Below are 20,734 nucleotides of genomic sequence, written 5' to 3' on the forward strand. Positions count from 1 at the left end.
AAATAATTTCTTTTTATTATTTAAATTTTGAAATGTTTTATTTCTTTATTTATGACAGTGTATTTGTGTTGACATGACAATATATGATAGCTCTGTATTATAGTGTCATTACAGCTGATGATACGTGTTGACCACTTCTCTGATCGGATCGTCACATCTGAACTCAACCATGGGGCAAATCGAATGGGCTATGTGGGCAAACGAGCAAGCAATCGCAAGTTCATTAAGTAAATATCTTTTTTTATATTCATTTATTTATTTCTCCCATCATTGTAATGTATAATCTATTCTCGTTTTCTATTTATACTAATTGGGCATTATTCAATGTTTCTGTTTCTGAGATCGCTTTTTTTTTCTAAGAACCCATTACTCTATATCCAAAGAAAAAACGGGATGGTCATTGCTGGAATGCCGGTGAAATTCTGCTTTAAGCACGCCATATAACCCCTTTTAACTTTTTTTCGAAATTAAAAAAATTTTTTGAATTTTTCGAATTTTTTAAAAATCACAGTCTGAATTTAAATCCCAGCAATAAACCATTAAATGTGTTTATGGGGACAAAGATATTGGAAAACAATACACGTCAGACTGACAAATAAACGAGGGTATGGGTGGTCGTGAGATGTGCTAAAAATGACAGCTAAGTAGTCCTTAAATCTTGCACTAAATTTTGTTTGTTTTTGCATAGTCGTATGAATTCCCGTGTATAGAACACAAATTTACAAAAATGTTTGGAAAATTCTAAAAAAATAGAATGCTATGAGGAGTTATATTGCACAATTCCGCCAGAATACCTTTGATCATCGACCTGCTCGATCGTCGATGACGCGAGCAGGTTCTCCGAGAGAAATTTAGCAAAAGTAGCTTTCGGAACACTCGGAGCGACGGGGCAGGGTATTTCTTTCAAAATTAAAAAAAGGGTAAGGAAGTATTTTTTATTCAATTTTTTTTTTCTTTCAGGGAAGGGCTCAACGGATAGTTACGGGTCCTTCGGCATTCCTGGCCACGGACCGATGTATCGGTTTAACCCCGCTCTCGTAGGAGTCGGATATAAGATAAACAACAGTAGATAAATGCATTGTTTTGACGTAGTTGATTAGAATGAATGTATTGTATTTTACAATGGATTAATTGTTTTTATATTTGCTCAACATTTACCGAAAGAGTGTCTACTTATAACGATTAACATCCGTGTTGTACATATAGTCTGTTGCCTGTTGATTAGCTTTAAGTTGCATATGCGATATTTTCTGCTCCTTGTCTCAATTGCCAATTTTTTTTTTCCCAGACATAAAAACAACGGATGTGGGTGCGGGCTATTAGACTAAATCTACTTTGCACTAATTTCTCATTTAATTTGTTGGCAGTTTTATCGCGGATGCAAATAATATTAGCAAACACAATGTTACCCACTCTGTCCCACTCGCACGTATCATTTTACCTGCGTTTTACATCCAGGCAAGGATTGGACGGACCGACACAGCCCGTATCAGTTCTTATTGGGTGTCACTGCTCTCATAGACTGGGAAGGTTTTAGTTGAATAAACCGACCCCAGGACTTATTCTTTGTAAGCCTAGTACTTATTCTATCGGTCACTTTTGCCGAACTGCTAAGTTACAAGGAAGTAAACACACCAACACCAGTTGTCAGGTGGTAGTTGGGGACAAACACAGACACAAAGACATACACACACATATATATATATATATATATATATACAATAGGCTTCTTTCAGTTTTCATCTACCAAATCCATTCACAAGGATTTGGTTGGCATGAGGCTATAGTAGAAGATGCCATGCAGTTAGACTGAACCTGGAACCATGTGGTTGAGTAGCAAGCTTCTTACCACACAACCATGGCTATAATATATATGATATGTGTGTGTGCCTTGTGTCAGTTCATACAATGTTGCAGCCAATCATTGTTATTAACCACAACCATCTGTGCTGCCACATGTGGCCTTATCTGTTATACTTGGCTTGTCCATTTTTACGTTCTGAGTTCAAATTCCGCTGTGGCTAACTTTGCCTTTCATCCTTTCGGGGTCAATAAATTAAGTGCCAGTGAAACAATGGGGTCATCTAATCAACTAGTCTCCTCCCCGCAAATTTTAGGTCCTGTGCCTTTAGTAGAAAAGATTATTATTTGGTCGATCCCAGCACCCCTGCCTCGAGTGACTCCTGTGCTGGTGTCACGTAAAAAGCACCATCTGAGTATGGCTGATGCCAGTGCCACCTGACTGGCTCCTGTGCTGGTGGCATGTAAGAAGCACCCACTACACTTTCGGAGTAGTTGGCATTAGGAGGGGCATCCAGCTGTATAAACATTGGCAGATCAGATTGGAGCCTGGTGTGATCTCCTGGCTTGCCAGTCCCCAGTCAAACTGTTCAATCCATACAAGGATGGAAAACGGACCTTAAACGATGATGATGATATTGTTGTTGTCATTATTGTTGAAAGCTGCAAACTGGTAGAATCAAATGTTAGGCAACATTTTGTCTGTTATTACATTCTGAGTTCAAATTCTGCTGAGGTCAAGCAACTTTATCTTTCATCCTTTCAGAGTCATCATTGTTTAATGTCTGCTTTCCACGCTGGCATGGGTTGGATGGTTTGACTGAGGAGTAACAAGCCGGGAGGTTGCACCAGGCTCCAATCTGATCTGGCAATGTTTCTACAGCTGGATGCCCTTCCTAAAGCCAACCACTCCGAGAGTGTAGTGGGTGCTTTTTATGTGCCACTGGCACAAGAGGCAGTCAGGCAGGCCTGGCATCGATCACGTTTGGATAGTGCTTTTTATGTGCCACCAGCACGGGAACCAGTCAGGGGGCACTGGCAGTAAAATAAAATACCAGTTAGGTACTAGGGGTGATGTTATTGACCATCCCCTACTCTACAATTGTACCAAAATTTGAAACAATTATTATTATTATTATTATGAAAACACAATATCATAGTCTTATTGTATTAATAAAATATAATGATTCTATTGTTTTTAATTAATTATACTAAAGACCCATTGTATTAACTAATATGTGAGTGCCTGTTTTTTCTCACACATGAAATATTAGATAACATGTATATATACACACACAGCTCTCACTGTGTTCTATATATACATGTTGATGCTTGTTTCTATGTTGTTATAATAAACACAATTAAATATTAAAATGAAGAAATACTCAATTTTTTTTTAGTACATATCATAATTTTGCAAGAAGGGCATCAGTGACTTCAAAGCTTCGGCCGGCATAGCTATGTCGTAAGAAGCTTGCTTCCTAACCACATGGCTCTGGCTTCAGTCCCCTTGCATGACAGTGAGAACACTTGGGCAAACATCTGTGTCTCCTACTATAGTCTCAGACTGACCAAAGCCTTGTGAGTGGATTTGGTAAATGGAAACTGAAACTTGACTGAGCCTGAATCATTTGAGGCACAAACCTGAGTACCAACTGGTAGAGTTCCGCCATCAACTGGAACCAAAGACTTCAAAGTCACCAGAAGAGGAAAGGAATTAGCATTTTGCTACTAATATAACCCTTTCTACTATAGGCATGAGAACTAAAATTTTGAGGGAGGGGGATAGTCAATTACAGGGACCCAAGTATTCAACTGGTACTCGTCTTATTGACCCCGAAAGAATGAAAAGCAAAGTCGGTCTTGGTGAAATTTAAACTAAGAATATGAAGATGGATGAAATGCCACTAAGCATTCTGTTTGGCATGCTAACAATCCTGACAACCCGTCACCTTATTTTGCTACTAATATAATAAAGTATTGTGCCTTACCATTATTCCAAATGACTAGAAAGAAAGCCATCAAGTGGAAGTGAAAGCAGTAGCGACAAAGGGAGTTATAAAAGGATTCTGTTATACAGTAATCTTGATGCTTTAAAAAAAGTTTGATTTAGGAGAGAAATTCAGTGATATTTGGAAAATGTTTGCCATGTCTAGTTAGAATTAAGGCAGTGAGATAGGAGAGTAATGTTTAATGGCATTCCGTCTGTCTTCACATTCTGAGGTCAGATTTGACTTTCATCCTTTCAGGGTTGAAAAAACCAGTACCAGTTATGCACTGGGGTTGATGTAATTGACATACCCCTTCCCTCAAAAATTGCTAGCCATTTGCTAAAATTTGAAATCAATTTCTATAGATAGAATAAAATTAGGATAGGCACAGCTGTGACTGTTCTCTTAAATGTTTGAAAATCACTTTTCATACATTTCATACGATTTTTAACATTTTTTGTGACTGTGAAGGACAACAATGAAACTAGATGCAATGGGTTGCAATGCTCATTCATATGAAAACTGAAGACTGGTATGATGATTTGCAGAAAGTGCAACTCATGTTGTGAAGCTTTTTCTGACTAAAGAGGACTTTTTCTTGTCAATGTTAAAATAACTAGTAAAGCCTTCAATACTGGTTTTCTTTATCAGAGAAAGCGATCACACTCTGCGGTAACATAACAAAACAGATGTTCAAGGTCGATGTAAATAGCTTTTCTGGGAGTCCTTGCCTGTCAGGACTTCATTTTGAAAAGTTCCAAAAATTGTGCTACACTCTCAGTTGGATGAAATTAAGGTCCCTCACTTCAAAAATGTAAGAGTCTTTAAGGGATGCATTAAGTTTAACTCTTTAACATTTAAACTGACCATATCCTGCCAAAATATTCTACCTAATTTATGTTGAAACTGGCTATACACAGCCTCTCACACATGCCCTACAATGTCATTCTAAAAATAAGCAATCAGCCATGCAGTGGGACTGAACCCGGAACCATATGGTTGAGAAACAAGCTTCTTACCACACAGCCACACCTGCGCCTTATTGTTGTTTATTTTTAAGTTTAAAAAACGTAAGATAAACTGCTATGAATAGTGTTTCTTGTCACGGAATAAGTCAATCCTATTGCCTTCATAGAAGAGTCATGAACTTTATTGTTTGTAAACTGGGTTGGACTGTGTCTCTTCTCATTTAAGACTCAAGTACTTGAAGTTAAAAGGTTCAGATAACGATCAAATTTTCTTTCAACAATTGCTAGATGTGTCTTACTTTTGATTTATTGTAGAAACTCCCTGTTCCACATCATTTGTCATCAGTGAATGAGTTCATGTATCATGTAACCACTTGTAGTGTCCTACACACACGCACGCACACACACACACACACACACACACACACACACAGAGTTATATTTGGAGATGGTAATTTTTTTGCCAATAAACACATGAACTATATATTTGATCTTCACTTAAACTTTATTCTTCTTCTTATTGTTGTTGTTATTATTTATTATTGTTATTATCATTATCATTACTATCATTGCCTTTGCACAGCTTCTAATGCTGGAGATGTGTTACAGTGTCAGCTGTTCACTACCAGTGAACTAAGGTAACACTTCTTATTTTTCGAGCACCTTCTGGAGTATTCGAGCTGTTCCAAACAGTGTTGTTTTCTGCAAGTGCTCTATCCTTATTGCAGCCCCTATTTATTCCACATACTTCTCAAGATTTTTGCTCACTGTTCCCAGGGCCCTGACAACTATTGGTACTACTACCACCTTTTTCATCGACCACAACTGCTTAACTTCCAAGCTAATCTGTCATATCTCTCAACTTTTCTTTCTTCCTTATCGCATACCTTGTTGTAAGCTGGGCATGCTATATCTATGATCCAGCATAGTTTGCTTTCTTTCTCAATTAAGACTATGTCTGGCTCATCATCATCATCATTATTATCATTATTGTTGTTATTGTTATTATTAGATTTTTGTTAGGCTTCTTTTGTTACATGCTGAAAAAGGAATAGACGGGACAAGAGGAGACACAGAATGTGTGACAAAACTCTGACAAATAACTAATAATAATAATAGTTTCTTTATTGGCCACAAGGGCCGAACACAAAACACATAGGGACAAATATGGTTTAGTACAAAGTCTTGTAAAAATAACAATTAACAATAAAATTAAACTATAAAATCCTCAAAAGTGTTGAGTTCATCCCAAGGACAACCACACATCCTGGTTATCCCAACCACTAAGTGAACCTCAGCAGATGCCTCTCTCCTTCACAACTCCTCCGGTTTACAAACGAATGTTCAGTCTAGGCCCATTTACACAGGTCATCTTCATCACATTCACCCACCTTTCAACAAAAATACTGGGAGCAGAACTTCTATCTCCACCCTTACTTTCCTTTTTAATTGGAACTTGTAAAAGTCAATGAGGGTTTGACTGGAGAGGAAAATATTTGTCTTCACTCCTTTCAGTCTTGTCCACCACACTAACTCCTTCGCCACCAGACAGGAAAACTGTCTTTCCTTCCTGGCCAAAGCAAGGTGACAGGACAATCTTCACAATAGACTCAGCTGATAACCAGATCCGTCCTACATACGTCAACAGCTATTCGACAAAGCTCCATGAGTCAGTAATGCTCAAACACTGGATGAGTATATGTAGGACAGTTTTGTTGCCCTACAAACATCTTGGACAGATGTGTCTGAAGAGCTTGTCTTGAACCAGCAGAGCTCGCTGGTAGCATTGTCAGGCCAGAAATTTCTGGAAGATTTCCATTGTCCCTGTCCCAAAAGTCTTCTGGAAAAGACTAGCTAATTGATCCCTCCCAGGGATGTTGTCACTCTTACCTACCACTAATTTCCTATAGAAATCTATAGTGGAACTTCCACCGACTTGACAGAATGCTGTGAGTGCTTGCCAACACTCCAGGAGCCTAGCACCCATTCTTGGTCTATGCTTAATCCAGAACTATAGCTCTGTCAATGAGATGAGCTGCAGAAAATCCTGTCTCACAAATGGCGACCATGCTTGCTCACTGGACATGTCTCAGCCTCAGCACATTGTTAGCCAATAAACACATACCCACACACACACATATATATATATATATGATGGGATTTTTTCAGTTTCTTATTTCTTCACTGCCCACAAGGGGCTAAACATAGAGGGGACAGACAAGGACAGACAAAGGGATTAAGTTGATTACATCGACCCCAGTGCATAACTAGTACTTAATTTATTGACCCTGAAAGGATGAAAGGCAAAGTCAACCTCTGCGGAATTTGAACTCAGAACATAACGGTAGATGAAATACTGCTAAGCATTTCGCCCGGCATGCTAACGATTCTGCCAGCTCACTGCTTTCATATTTTTTCAGTTTCTGTCTACCAGATTCATTCACAAGGCTTTGGTTGGCTTGGAGCTACAGTAGCAGATACTTGCCCAAGGTGATACACAGTGGGACTGAACCCGGAACCATGTGGTTGGGAAGCAAACTTCTTATAAGCTACTGCTTATTCCATTGGTCTTTTGTGCTGAACTGTTAAGTTATGGGGATGTAAATGGACCAACACCTATTGTCAAATGATGGTGGGGCAGACACATACACACAAATGTGCACACACACACCCTGGGCTTCCACCCAGTTACCTTTTACCAAATTCGCTCACAAGATTTTGCTCATCTAGAGGCAATGTCAGAAGACACTCGTCCAGGGTGCCTTGCAACAGGACTGAACCCAAGGTTTCATGGTTGGGAAACCAGCTTCTAAACCATGCAGTCACACCAGCACCTTTGTTTTTTTTGTTTTTGGTTATTTCTAATATTGTATTTTCTGTTTTATTTCTAGTTACAATTCTTGGTGGAATCATAGGCATTGTTGGATTTTTCAAGAGATGGCAGTTTGGGATTTATGGCGTGTATCCTTTTAATGTGAATGAAGTCAAAAAGATCTGTTATTTTTTAAGGAATTATTTCATTTATATATCCATTATCAGGAGATTCCCTTCTCTTTTTTTATTCCAAAAGCAATGAGCAAATGTGTTTATATTCTTATATTTCTATATTGCAGAGAATCTTTTTAATACTGTTCCATATTTTAGAGATGAGGAATTATGTACATTAGACAGATAGGTATCCTCACTTTGTTTGTTGTTGCCACACTGTTTCGACTGATGTACTCTCCAGCCATTACACCCTTGGAATGGTTGGTGCTAGGAAGGGCATTCAGCTGTAGAAAGGGTTGGGTTCGAAATTCCATCAGGATATCTGATTAAGGCTAGAGAGTACATCAGCCGAAATGTTGTAGTGACAACAAACAAGGTGGGGACACATCCGTCCATTGTAAATATGGCTTTTTAATATTCAAATTTATTTCAGTCTTTCTGGTTCAAGCTATTTTATGCATAAAATGTTTATTCAGTACTGTCCTACTGGCACCCGTGCTGGTGGCATGTAAAAAGCACCATTTGAGTGTGGCCGATGTCAATGCTGTTTGACTGACACATAAAAAGCACCCACTACCCTCTCAGATTGGTTGGAATTAAGAAGGGCATCCAGCTGTAAAAACCTTGCCAAATCAGATTGAAGCCTAGTGCAGTTTCCTGGCTTACCAGTTCTCAGTCAAACTGTCCAACCCATGCCAGCATGGAAAGCAGACGTTAAATGATGATGTATGTGTGTGCTTACAAAGTTTGATCAAAGAGTATGAAAGCTGTTGCTATGGTAATGGAGCTAAAGTATACAGGGTGAAGCTGCTTGGCACAGATCGACTTTGAACTCTGTCACACATGCACACTAAGTTCTCTTCTGCCATTTATAGCAGTGCTTGAACGTAAAGTGCATAGAGTGTGGTTGACTCAAAAAGAAGATCAGGTTTCAGCTGTGCAGGGTCTCTTTCATTGTGTTGAGGAAGATGAAGACTTTTTGAAAACGGTCATAACAGGTGATGAATTGTGGGTCTGTGGCTATGACCCCAAAACCAAGGCTCAGTCTTCACAGTGGAAGACCCCTGCAAGATATCAACATGTCAAGGAAATCCAAGAGAATACAATGAAACAGTTGCTTGCTGTCTCCAAAAAGGAGTTTCAGGGATGCTTCCACCTATGGAAACAATACTGGGTAAAAATGTGTGGCTTCGGAAGGGGACTACTTTGAAGGAGGTTAAATGCCAAACTGATATGTGTTGTAGCTGTCTTTCCATAGCACCAGTCCTGATACTATTTGATCAGACCTCGTATGTGTGTCTCTACTATTTTTTAATTATTATAAATCTTCCACTGAGGAGGGAACCAGTTTCTGCCAAGGATACAAAGCTCCATCTTTGAGATGTAGTTAACACAGACAAATCCACATTTGGAACTCGAGAAAAGTCTTGTATATTTTTACTGTTCTACTCACAGATTGCACTTGTGATGTATGAATCAACCAGTCAATTTCTCTTTCTGAAAATCTCAGGTTATCCAGATTCTCCTTTAAGCATTTACTAACAAAACCTAGTTCTCCAATTATTATTGGTATGAATATAAATTCATAGTCTGGATATAGAAGCTGGAGGTTTCGAAGCAGTTGTCAATAGATATCCTCTTTTTCTTTGATTGTCAAAGAGATATTTATATCTGCAAGGCAGTTGACCTCTATGATGGTACATACCTTTGCCCCTCTGTCCCAAACAACAATATCCAACCTGTTATGTTTACATTTGACAGAAGTTTTGATGGGAATAATATTCCACCAGTATTCCTTGAGTTGGTATTTATGAATGGTATTGTAAATTGAGCTGCATAGGGAGGTAGTACCGTGATGACATTTTAGGACAGCGTGATGTCTTCCACAAAAACATGACATAGCCTAAACATGCAGTTGCACCTTGGGATTACAAGAACATCACTGTCTCTCTTGTTCACCAGGTATTTTGTGGCAACAATAAACTACATCAATAAAATACAGGGAGAAAAACGAGTTTGCACCTCACCAACTCTACCTTTGACAAAAATTAATGAAACTTTATGGCAACTCTTCACACCAAGCTCTTGAGGGAAAGCTAATCACTTTAAAACATGAACTCAGGACAATGATACTATGTATGTATGTAGATTCGGTTTTGTTTTACGTTTGTATTCTCATGCATATAGTTACGTATCTAGACATGCTCATATATATTTAGATGATAAACTTCTAGAAAGTTTTATAGATTTTTACAGTTCCAGTAATGTATTCAATCTATAGTCTTCGAATTAGCTTTTACCTTTCTGGTCTTGAGAAGCCTAATTTCTCAAGATTAGTATTTAGGCAGTGTGTTACATATCCCAGAGCCCCAATAATTACAGGTATAAACCTGAATTTGTAATCTGGTTAGAGTAACTGCAGATTTCTCAATAGTTCAGCATAGGTGTTTTCACTGATCTTCAGGTTTATGCTAATTTCTGCAACTGTACACAATTTTTCTTCTCTATCCCAAATCATTATGTGAGGTTTGTTGTGCTTACATTTACTAATGTGTGTGTGTCTGTATATAGGTGTAGATATGTCCCAGGTATGACTTTAAATTGCATCTGGTTCTGGGATTTCAGAGTTATGCAGTGTGTGGAATAATTTCTTTGCCACTGTTGTTCCCAGGTCTGCTCTGACCTGGAGAAGTAACACCTGTTAAGGTCCCAGCTATTAGTTAAATTTCAATGAGTATCAGGATGTACAAATACCCTGGTTGGTGTCCAAACGCACAGTAAACTCATTGGGTGTGAGTTAAACTTGATCTTTGTTAAGGCATCCTTCGAGGAAAAAGCTAACTTGTATATAAAACCTGCTACTCTGCTGAGCTGGAAGATCTTGCATTTTGCTTATCTCTGTCTTCCTTGGTATTGCTAGTGGCAGGAAAAACCTTTGCACAGACATTGTTGATACTACCTGTCAGTGATGATCATGCTTGTCTAACTAGTTGACAACCATCATGTGTAGATATGTGTGTATGTCTTTCGCTTATGTATATTGGCAAAGAATGTAAATATCCACAAGAAGAAATGCTGCACCAACTTACAGACATTTCTTTGTTACTTTGTTCTTAGGAAATACAGTGAATTTATTGTTGGCTTGTCAAGATTCTTTAACCAATAATGCTGTAGTTTCTCAACAGTGATGTTAACAAAACAAAATGATTAAATAATAAAACCCACCCTGCATCTGATTTGAACATCTGAACTGTGAGGAGGTATTCTAATACTTTATCCACTGCTCCATCTTGTCTCTACAACTGAAGTAAAAGTGGGAATACAATTTTTCAGTTGTTTTCGTTGTTGCTATTTAACACCTGGTTCAGCTCCAACCTTGACTCTCTTGGTCAGTGGATTTTGGTGTTAGAATTTATGTGCAACAGATTCATAATATTTCTACAACCCACAAGATATTTAAATGTCTTCTACAGTTCTTCATAATATTTAATCATAAAAGTATAATGGAGATTTTAGAATCAAATGCCTATGAGTAAAATAGGAATCAAAGGGGTCCATAGGTAAAAAATATTTGAGAACCACTGAACTAGGGGCTTTTCCTTGTTTTTATGACTTGTGCCTGTTTATATTAACCCTTTTGTTACCATATTTCTGTTGAGATGCTCTGTGTTTCTTTCAATTACTTTAAATATAACAAAGAATTTAGTAAAATAACTTAGTAATCATTAAGCTAGTGTCAGGAACATAAATTCTGACTAAGGTTTAGAGGGAGATTTTAATTCAGAACCTTTGAAAACAAGACATTTGTACTGCAGAGCCAGAAGTGGTTACAACCAGGTTGGTATCAAAAGAGTTAATCTCTCTCTTTCTCTCTCACTGATGTTTTCAAACACCTTTTTTAAAACTCTACCAATTTGATATGTTTTATGATTTCCAAGTTTTTCCTTAGCACTTCTTAGAGCAGCAGGTGTTTTTATTTTCTTGTTTGAATACCCACGCAGTCTGCGAGCTAAAGGGAAAAGTTCACCCAGAAAGTAAGTATTCATTTAGATGGTAAACTAATCTATTAATTAGGCAGTGAGCTGACAGAATCATTAGCATGTCAGGCAAAATGCTTAGTGGCATTTCATGTTTTTACATTCTGAGTTCAAATACCACAAGGTCGACTTTGCCTTTCATCATTTTGGGGTTGATAAAATAAGCACCAGTTAAGCACTGGGGTCAATGTAATCAACTATTCCCCCTCCTCTGAAATTACTGGCCTTGTGCCAAAATTTGAGGCCAATATATTAATCTATTTCCTGAATTCACATCTTCACCACCTGGCATATAGGGAGCCCTTTAGCAAACTCCAGTTTCAGGCTCTTAGGAGAAATTTCTGCTGATATAAAGGTAACTTCTGTCTACTCGACTAGGAGACCCTGATAAGGCTCGTGGCTAATGTCCTTCATTTGAGTAAACCATAAGAAAATATAATTGAATTGCTTCACTACCAGTTATACCATGCTGTTGATTTCAAAAAAGAACGAAATCATGCCCTATTGTCTTACAAACGAATGACACATTAAAAAAATGTGACTCTGGGCACTAGTTTACACTGTATCGGGGGAAAATGACGGGAGGGTCATAGATGGAACGTTTTTAATCATCAAAGCTGATATGAGGCTTAACAACTACAACTATAGGTGTGCGAGTTCTTGTTCCAGAATTAACAAGTAAATTCTATTACAGACACCGAAACAAAACACTGCACTACACGAGGAATACAGCAGAACTGCACTCAGTGGTGCAGTGAAAGCATGCAACGAATATACGTCTTAATCTTCCTTTCTACTAAAGGTAGAAGGCCTGAATTTTTTGTGAGGTGGAATAAGGCGATTATATCAGTTCTAGTGCTCAACGGGTACTTATTTTACCGACCCCGAGAAGATGAAAAGCAAGGTCGACTTCGGCGGAATTTGAAACCAGAAGGTAAAGTCAGAAGAAATGCTGTGAAGCATTTTTCTTCCCGATGCTTTAATGGTTCTACCACTTCAGTCTTAAATTGGTATTATTGTCGTGACAGAGTTGTTTCCCTTGCATTAAAGAAAACGTCAAATAGAAATACGAGCAAAGGGAAAGAATTCATTTAAAAAGTTTTGTTCTGTTGATATACCAGATCAGAACTGATTGAGATCAACATGAAAGACATTCCGATCGTGACCATCACTGCTTTTTCTATTCCAAGCATAATTTATCTTGTCTTCTTTAACCAACATCTTTTTCTTTCTATATTTTAACTGTACCAGTCTCTTTTATTGAATCGTTAGGTTACGGAGCCGTAAACAAACCAACATTGGTTGTCAAGTGGCGGTGTGGGACAAACATACATACACACATACCTACAAACACACGATGGGCTTCTTTCAGTTTCTGTTCTTCAAATCCACTCACAAGGATTTGGTCGTCCCAAAGCTACAGCAGAAGACACTTGCCCAAGATGTCATGCAATGGGACTGAACCCAGAGCTATGTAGTCGGGAAGCAAGCTTCTTACCAGACAGTCACAACACTAAGGATTTTTTTTTATAACCTCTAAATAATTTCTAATCGCTATTTGGTGAAATACTGTAATTAGAAAAAGTATTTAGAATTAATATCATTTTCTAAGCAAAGGCGAGCAAAATGTTTTGTGGCATTTATGTTCCGATTCCAAATTCTACCAGGTTCGACTTATCAGCCTTTCGGTGTTGATAAGATAAGATAATAGTCAAGCGCTGAGGTCGACTTATCTCAGCCGCCCAAATTGCCGACTTTAAGCTAAATTTTAAAACCAATGTTATTCTCGGATCTAGTATGCAAGGGAAGCAACTCTAGATATTTTGCTTCTGTAGACTTCATTGAGATGAGTATGGCCTTCACAATCGTTTGATGGTCCGGTCGTAACTAGCTTAATGCATGGAAATGTTTACAGCAAAAACTATTACATAGTACCCGGAAATGAGATTGATTTATAATTTAGTTCGAAAGGACATTATCGTCATTTAATGTTCATTTTCCACACTGTCTTCGGTTGGACAGCTTGACAAGATCCAGCATGAACATGGGGCCCTACTGAATACCAGTGTTAGTTTCAGTATTGTTTCTACGGATGTATCCTCTTCCTAAAGTCAGCCACTTTATGGAGTGTACCAGGTGCTTTTTTTTTTCATGCTGATGACAAATTTACAGTCTAAGTGAGCAATTAATAGATGACAAATTTACAGTCTAAGTGAGCAATTAATAGTTTACAAATTCACACGAACAATACATCTTCATCATTGTTTAACGTTTGCTTTCCATGTTGGCATGGGTTGGACGGTTTGACCGAGGACTGGCAATGTTTCTACAGCTGGATGCCCTTCCTAACGCCAACCATTCCAAGAGTGTAGCAGGTGCTTTTTACATGCCAGTTTGGCAGCACTATTTTCATTATTTAAAAAAATACATCGAGAGACAGTATCTAACTTAGAGCTTAAGTCTTTGATTCTCATGACCACGTTATAATCTGTTAGAGTGTTATAAACTCGTGTTGTGCTCAGTGGACAAAGCACCAAACTATATTCGCCTCAGTTTTGATTGACAAGTTATGATTACTTTGGGGCAAAATGGTTCGCAGGAGGAAGGATATTAAACTGTAAAGAAAACTTAATTAAATACTGTGTGATAAGAAGTTTGCTTCCCAACTATATAATTCTTGGTTCGGTCCCACTGCATGGTATCTTGGACAAGTGCCTTCCTCTATAGCCCTGGTTAGGGGCTAGTGTTAGGGTTAGCGTTAGGTTAACTGAGGACGGTGAAATGGATATAAAATTAATAAGCAAACTAGTCCACATGTTGTAGATGCTCTGCTAATCTTAAGACATACCTCTGCCTACTGGTTCTTGATTACTTTCAATAGGGTTTACACTGTTACAAACATCTAGGCGGGAGGTGCCAAAGCTAATTCACTATCTTCAATTCAGTGGTAGACTGCACCAGGCGCCAGCTGTCTGTTTCGGCATGGTTTCTATGGCTGGGTGGCCTTCCTAATGCCAACCACCTAGTATACGGGCTGCCTTTTACGTGGTGGCAGCATGTAATAATAATCAAAATTTACATAAAATTTATAATTTATTATTAATAAAATAAATATGCTGTATTAAATCTTCCAGTCACTTGATGATAGAGCTACTCCAAATATACTGAAATTCTTTCCATTTTCAGGTGCCAGTTTCCATTTACAGTTTTTGTCAACCTATTTGGTCCGATTGCAAGAATATATTATTTTCGGTTTGTCCTCTATTTCTTGTAAGTGTACCAACCATTTCTTGTTTGCTTCCTTTTTTAAAGTTTATCTTTTGTGTTGTTCTGCAAATCAGTTCTTCACTTCATGATCTGAGTAGAATATCAGTTTTTCAATGAGAAGTGTTTGCTAGTCGCTTGCTCAACCTATTTCATTTCAAGAGGAAGAGACACTGTGAATGGTTCCTCATGATGCTTATCATGGCACAAGTTGGCCATTTTCTGAGAGAGAGAGAGAAGAATTGGTCTTAGTACTTGATTGATACTTTATTCATTGACCCTGGGAGGATATAAAGAAGAGCTGGCTTTGGCAGGATTTGATCTTGGAATATTCAGAACACAGAGAGCTGGAGCAGATATCACAAGGCATTCTATTCAGTCAATTTTTTGCTTATTTTAAGGCGGTGAGCTGGCAGAATTGTTAGCACGCTGGGTGAAATGCTTAGCGGTATTTCGTCTGCCATTATGTTCTGAGTTCAAATTCCGCTGAGGTTGACTTTGCCTTTCATCCTTTCGGGGCCAATAAATTAAGTACCAGTTACGCACTGGGGTCGATGTAATTGACTTAATCCGTTTGTCTGTCCTTGTTTGTCCCTCCTGTGTTTAGCCCCTTATGGGTAGTAAAGAAATAGATATGTCATCTGTCTTTACATTCTGAGTTCAAATTCCGCCGAAGTCGACTTTGCCTTTCATCCTTGCAAGGGTCGATAAATTAAGTACCAGTTGCATACTATCTAATCAACTGGCCCCTTCCCCTAAAATTTCGGGCCTTGTGCCTAGAGTAGAAAAGAATTTTCTGCTTATTTCTCTTTTCACCCTTTAGCATTTAAACCAGCCATATTCAGTCGAATATGTTCAAACTGGCCATATCTAGCCTCTCACACCTCGAAATACTTGATTAATTCAAAACAATGTGAATAAATGAGCAATACATTAACCTTAACCCTAATCTGAATGCTAAAGGGTTAAAGAAGTCTTTGAGTTTGAATAATGTAGATATAGACATCTACTATTTGTACAAGTGTTGCAATTAAATGATGATGTATGACTATAGAAAGGTGCCATGAATTGATAAGTGAAAAGTATGGACTGTAGAGAAGCAAATCGAAGCACATTTGTAGAAGTCAGGAAAGCTATTTTGGTTGTTGCGGCATAGCACAGTTGCGCTATGGCATACTTCAGTCAATCAGAGCTGGCAGAAACGTTAGCATGGCGGGCAAAATGCTTAGCAGTATTTCTTCTGGCTTTATGTTCTGAGTTCAAATTCTGGTGAGGTCGACTTTGCCTTTCATCCTTTCGGGATTGATCTAATCGACTGATCCCCTTCCCCCAAAATTTTGGGCCTTTGTGCCTGGTGTAGAAAAGAATCAGAGCTGGGCACGTATTAATACGTAAAGCAGTTATCTGCTCTATAGATGAGCATGCGTTTTTAAACAGTCAGTAGAAGAACATGAAATGAACCACATCGATTCTCCAAAGACGAGACCTGTCTTTTTGTCTTTCTCACCAACTTAACGCTGCAAGCATCTGAATCATATTAAGCTTTCACGCTGACCACATTATTGACATCCTATTTCGTTTTTGTCAACTTCGCCTTGCAAGTACCTATTCAGTTAGTCTATATCAACACAGCTCCACCTATATCATGAGTAGCTTATATCAGTCTCTGCTAGCTTTTAATAGCTTACAACCAAATCATTTATACAGTCATAAGTTTAAACGCTTTTCTCTGACTCTTACACATACGTCCGCTTCACTCATCACTTTTCAGCTCTCATTACTATTTGAATAAAATTACAAAGTTTTGTTGAAAAGCTGCCTTCTGATATTCGTTTACACATGCTTCTCAAAAGCACATTTACTGGACTTTTCCACAAACACTTTCATACTTTAAACCACTGACCACTCTCACTAAATTGCTTACATATCACATACAACACAATAATCTGTAGTAAAAGCAATCTGGAGAATGCTGGGCTTCACAGAATAAGGTGGTAAGAGACTTTTGTGAGAGCTCAATAGCAGGAAGTCTTAAGAGAAAAAAAGAGGTGATGGTCACGGCTGGAAAGCTAGACCAAACTAACCTCAGATTAAACAACAGGTAATACAGATTAGTAAAAATGTATTTATTGATTATTAAATTTTGTAATAATAATTTTTCTTGCTAATTTTCTTTTCTTTCTTTTTAAATTCCTTTTTATAGAATGTGTGTTCCACTTGTATTTATTTTACCAACATTCCTTGGTGGACTTTGCCTTCTGTTCACAAGCGCACTTTATTTTGTGGTTAGTAAAGCACATTCATTTTTACATCCATATTTTGTCTGAGTTCTTAGTCAGTGTCTTTTATTTTATATTCTTGATATTCAAATACTGACCCACCTGCCATAATTAAACCTGTAACATGTCAAATATGAGTGGGGCTGAAAAATTCCTGGCTTTGGAAAAAAGAAAATACAGGAGGATTTTATTCAACATATTCCCCTCTTAGATTCACACACTTATTGCAGCTGGTCCTTTTCATAAGCCTTGTAAAGGAACTTGGAAGGTTGGGCCTCCAACCAGGCCTTTCGTGATACCCTTAAAGCCAGGAACTTTTCAGCACCCCCTCGTAAGTAGCATTTTAAAAATTATTTACTCGTATAATTAAGTGGCAAGCTGGCAAAATTGTTAGCACAATGGAAAGGCATGCATAAGTGGGCTGGGCTCACTTGTCCTGCCTGGTCTTCTCACGTACAGCATATTTCCAAAGGTCTCGGTCGCTGGTCATTTCCTCAGTGAGGCCTAAAGTTCGAAGGTGAAGCACGACCTTCGAACTTTAGGCCTCACTGAGGAAATGACTAGCGACTGAGACCTTTGGAAATATGCTGTATGTGAGAAGACCAGGCAGGACAAGTGAGCCCAGCCCACTTATGCATGCCTTTCCTCCCTTGGACACAAAGACCTGTTGAGGCAAGTGAAGTCGATATAGAACCTCATCCGACGACAGGCACCCATGCCAACCCCCTTTGCTTGCGAAGACATGTTGGGGCAAGCGAAATCGAATTGAACCAGCCAGGATCCCTGGTCTGGTGGTACGTAAAAAGCACTATCCGACTCGTGGCCGATGCCAGCGCCGCCTCGACTGGCTTCCGTGCCAGTGGCACGTAAAATACACCAATCCGACCGTGGCTGTTGCCAGCCTCGCCTGGCACGTAAAAAGCACCTACTACACTCATGGAGTGGTTGGCGTTAGGAAGGGCATCCAGCTGTAGAAACATTGCCAGATAAGACTGGAGCCTGGTGCAGCCTTCTGGCTTCCCAGATCCCCGGTCGAACCGTCCAACCCATGCTAGCATGGAGAACGGACGTTAAACGATGATGATGATGATGATGAATGGGAAAGAGTGCTCAGCAGCCTTTCTTTAGGCTTTTTATTTTTCTGAGATCAAATTCAGCCGAGGCCAGCATTGCTTTTACTCTTTCATAGCCACTAGAATAAAGTAGTTTTCAGGTAGAGGGGTCGATGTAATCAACTTGCCCTGTCTCTTTGAAAATTGCAGGCCTTGTGCTGAAATTTGAAAGAATTACTTCCTTCAATAATCAAAGTAAGTGGGTATCTGTCAGTTTTGACAGTGAGTGCTCAGTTGTTGAACCAATTGAATTAGAATATAGGTGGCTGAGTACTCCACAGACGTATGTGTCTTTAATGTAATGTAATGTAATTCTCTGGCAAACTCAGTGACAAGATTTCTTGAAAGTAGTGCTCCAGCATGGTCACAGCCTAATGACTGAAACAAGTAAAAGATAAAAGATTGACCATAGGGGAAGAAGTGCACAAAATACTCAGTGGTGGGGGATAATTAAAACAGAAGATTAACCCTTTCATTACCAACCTGGATGAAACCACTTCTGGCTCTGTAGTACAAATGTCTTGTTTTAATAAGTTTTAAATTAAAATCCTCCACCAAACCTTAATCACAATTTATGTTCCTAACACTAGCTTAATGATAACTAAGTTATTTTACTAAATTCTTTGTTATATTTAAAGTAATTGAAAGAAACACAGAGCATCTCAACAGAAATATGGTAAGAAAAGGGTTAAAATATATAATAGAGAAACAATTCTTAACCCTTCTGATATCAACCTGGCTGAAATCACTTCTGACTCTATAGTACAAATGTCTCGTTTCAAAAGATCTGAATTAAAATCTTCCACCAAACCTTTGCCACAATTTATGTTCCTAACACTAGCTTAATGATAACCAAGTTATTTTACTAAATTCTTTGTTATATTTAAAATTGAAAGAAACACAGAGCATCTCAAAATAAATACAGTAATGAAAGGGTTAATATCCTGATTTTGAATTTGGATTTCTATTTCTATTAATTAATTTCCAATTCTTATTGCAGGCTGCACTTAAAGGAGAGCATTGGCATGCGGATCTACCACAAAATGACAGTACTACAACTGTTGATGCCCCAATTACACCTGTTCCTCAAAGACGACCACCACCTCGAAGGCCTGAAGTTCCTGTTAATCACATGTAGCTGTAGCTTCTGCGACACCTTGGGCAAACATTTTTAATCCTGGCATCAAGTTCATAAAAATCTTGAGAATGAAAATTGGTTGATGGCTCTTTATGTGGAAACCTCTTGAATCTCAAAGTGAGAATTCCTATCTTTGGGTGATAGATTTAACCCATTAGCATTTAAAATGGCCAAATCCAGCCCAAATAATTCTACGCATTTAATGTTCCACCGGCCGGGTCTGTCCGCTCACATTTACTATGTCCTTCTAAATATAAATGATCACATCATTGATATCTCAAAGATTAGAGATAATGCATAATTAATTCAAAACAATATGATGATGATGTGAATAAACAGGTGCTATATTTGAGAGAGCAATCCAAATGCTACAATGGTTAAACTCGCATCAAATTTAAGTCTGCCACTTATCTGGCCCTTGGGTGTCTTTGAGATCACTTCATATTTCCAGTCTAAGAAAACAATTTCTCTTCTTCCATTTGCCAATCTCGGACCCTCTTCCTACTTCAACAAAACAAAACATAACAAAAAAAAAAAGAAAAGAAAAAGAGAAAATACTGCTGCTGCTCACATGTGATCCCTTTATCCTATTTTGCAATCAGAATAGTCACATTAAACATTCCCTTGAACTGTCTTCCACAAAATGTTTTAATTTCTCCAACCTTGAGAAATGTTTCCAGTTCCATTCAAACTCAACATTAAGCTTGTTGCAGCATTAAATGCAGTTCCTTTCTTTCTTTTTTTTTTTTTATAAATGTATATTTTTTATTCGTATATATTTTCTTTATATCTTGTTTTTTTAAAAAAGTTTTTACATATTTTCTGAAGCATTACATTGATCTGATGAACAGCATTTGTATCCCTGTCTCACTAATCACTTCCCACTCTGTCTATCTCTCACATATGTACATACACAAGAATATGAATACAGATAGGCAATTGCACACACACACACACTTCAACAACAAAACAACAATAACATGTTTTGCGTAAATTGTTCTCAAGAAACTCAGAGTTTTGAATGTAAGTGTCCCTTGCCTGTGTCATTTAAAATACATACACACATATATATTATTGTAACTTTCAAACAGAGACCATTATACTCACAGATATTTAATATCTGCTATTTTGCTATTTCAATTTCTCAAACATTACCA

At 38.1% G+C, this 20,734-nt stretch overlaps 1 protein-coding gene across 2 annotated transcripts; it reads left to right on the forward strand.

The window, feature by feature from the left end:
• Nucleotides 1–79: 79 nt before the first annotated feature.
• LOC115220970 (cytochrome b-245 light chain) lies at nt 80–20,097 on the forward strand. 2 transcript variants are annotated; one of them, XM_029791180.2, is made up of 6 exons: nt 80–227; nt 7,651–7,720; nt 11,707–11,781; nt 14,971–15,054; nt 17,252–17,333; nt 19,440–20,097. In XM_029791180.2, exons 1-6 carry the CDS (start codon nt 170–172, stop codon nt 19,575–19,577), a joined length of 507 nt encoding a protein of 168 aa, XP_029647040.1. In that variant the 5' UTR covers nt 80–169; the 3' UTR covers nt 19,578–20,097. The 2 variants fall into 2 exon arrangements, with proteins under 2 accessions (XP_029647040.1, XP_036366355.1); XM_036510462.1 differs by lacking the exon at nt 14,971–15,054.
• Nucleotides 20,098–20,734: the final 637 nt, after the last annotated feature.

The sequence above is a fragment of the Octopus sinensis genome, linkage group LG17 (genome assembly GCF_006345805.1).
Source record: "Octopus sinensis linkage group LG17, ASM634580v1, whole genome shotgun sequence".
Lineage (NCBI taxonomy): Eukaryota > Metazoa > Mollusca > Cephalopoda > Octopoda > Octopodidae > Octopus > Octopus sinensis.

Coding starts and splice junctions, on each gene's coding strand:
- LOC115220970 (XM_029791180.2), top strand. CDS start 170: ATGGGGCAAATCGAATGGGCTATGTGGGCAAACGAGCAAGCAATCGCA. Junction 15,055..17,251: donor CGGTTTGTCCTCTATTTCTT/GTAAGTGTACCA, acceptor TCCTTTTTATAG/AATGTGTGTTCCACTTGTAT. Junction 17,334..19,439: donor CAAGCGCACTTTATTTTGTG/GTTAGTAAAGCA, acceptor TTCTTATTGCAG/GCTGCACTTAAAGGAGAGCA.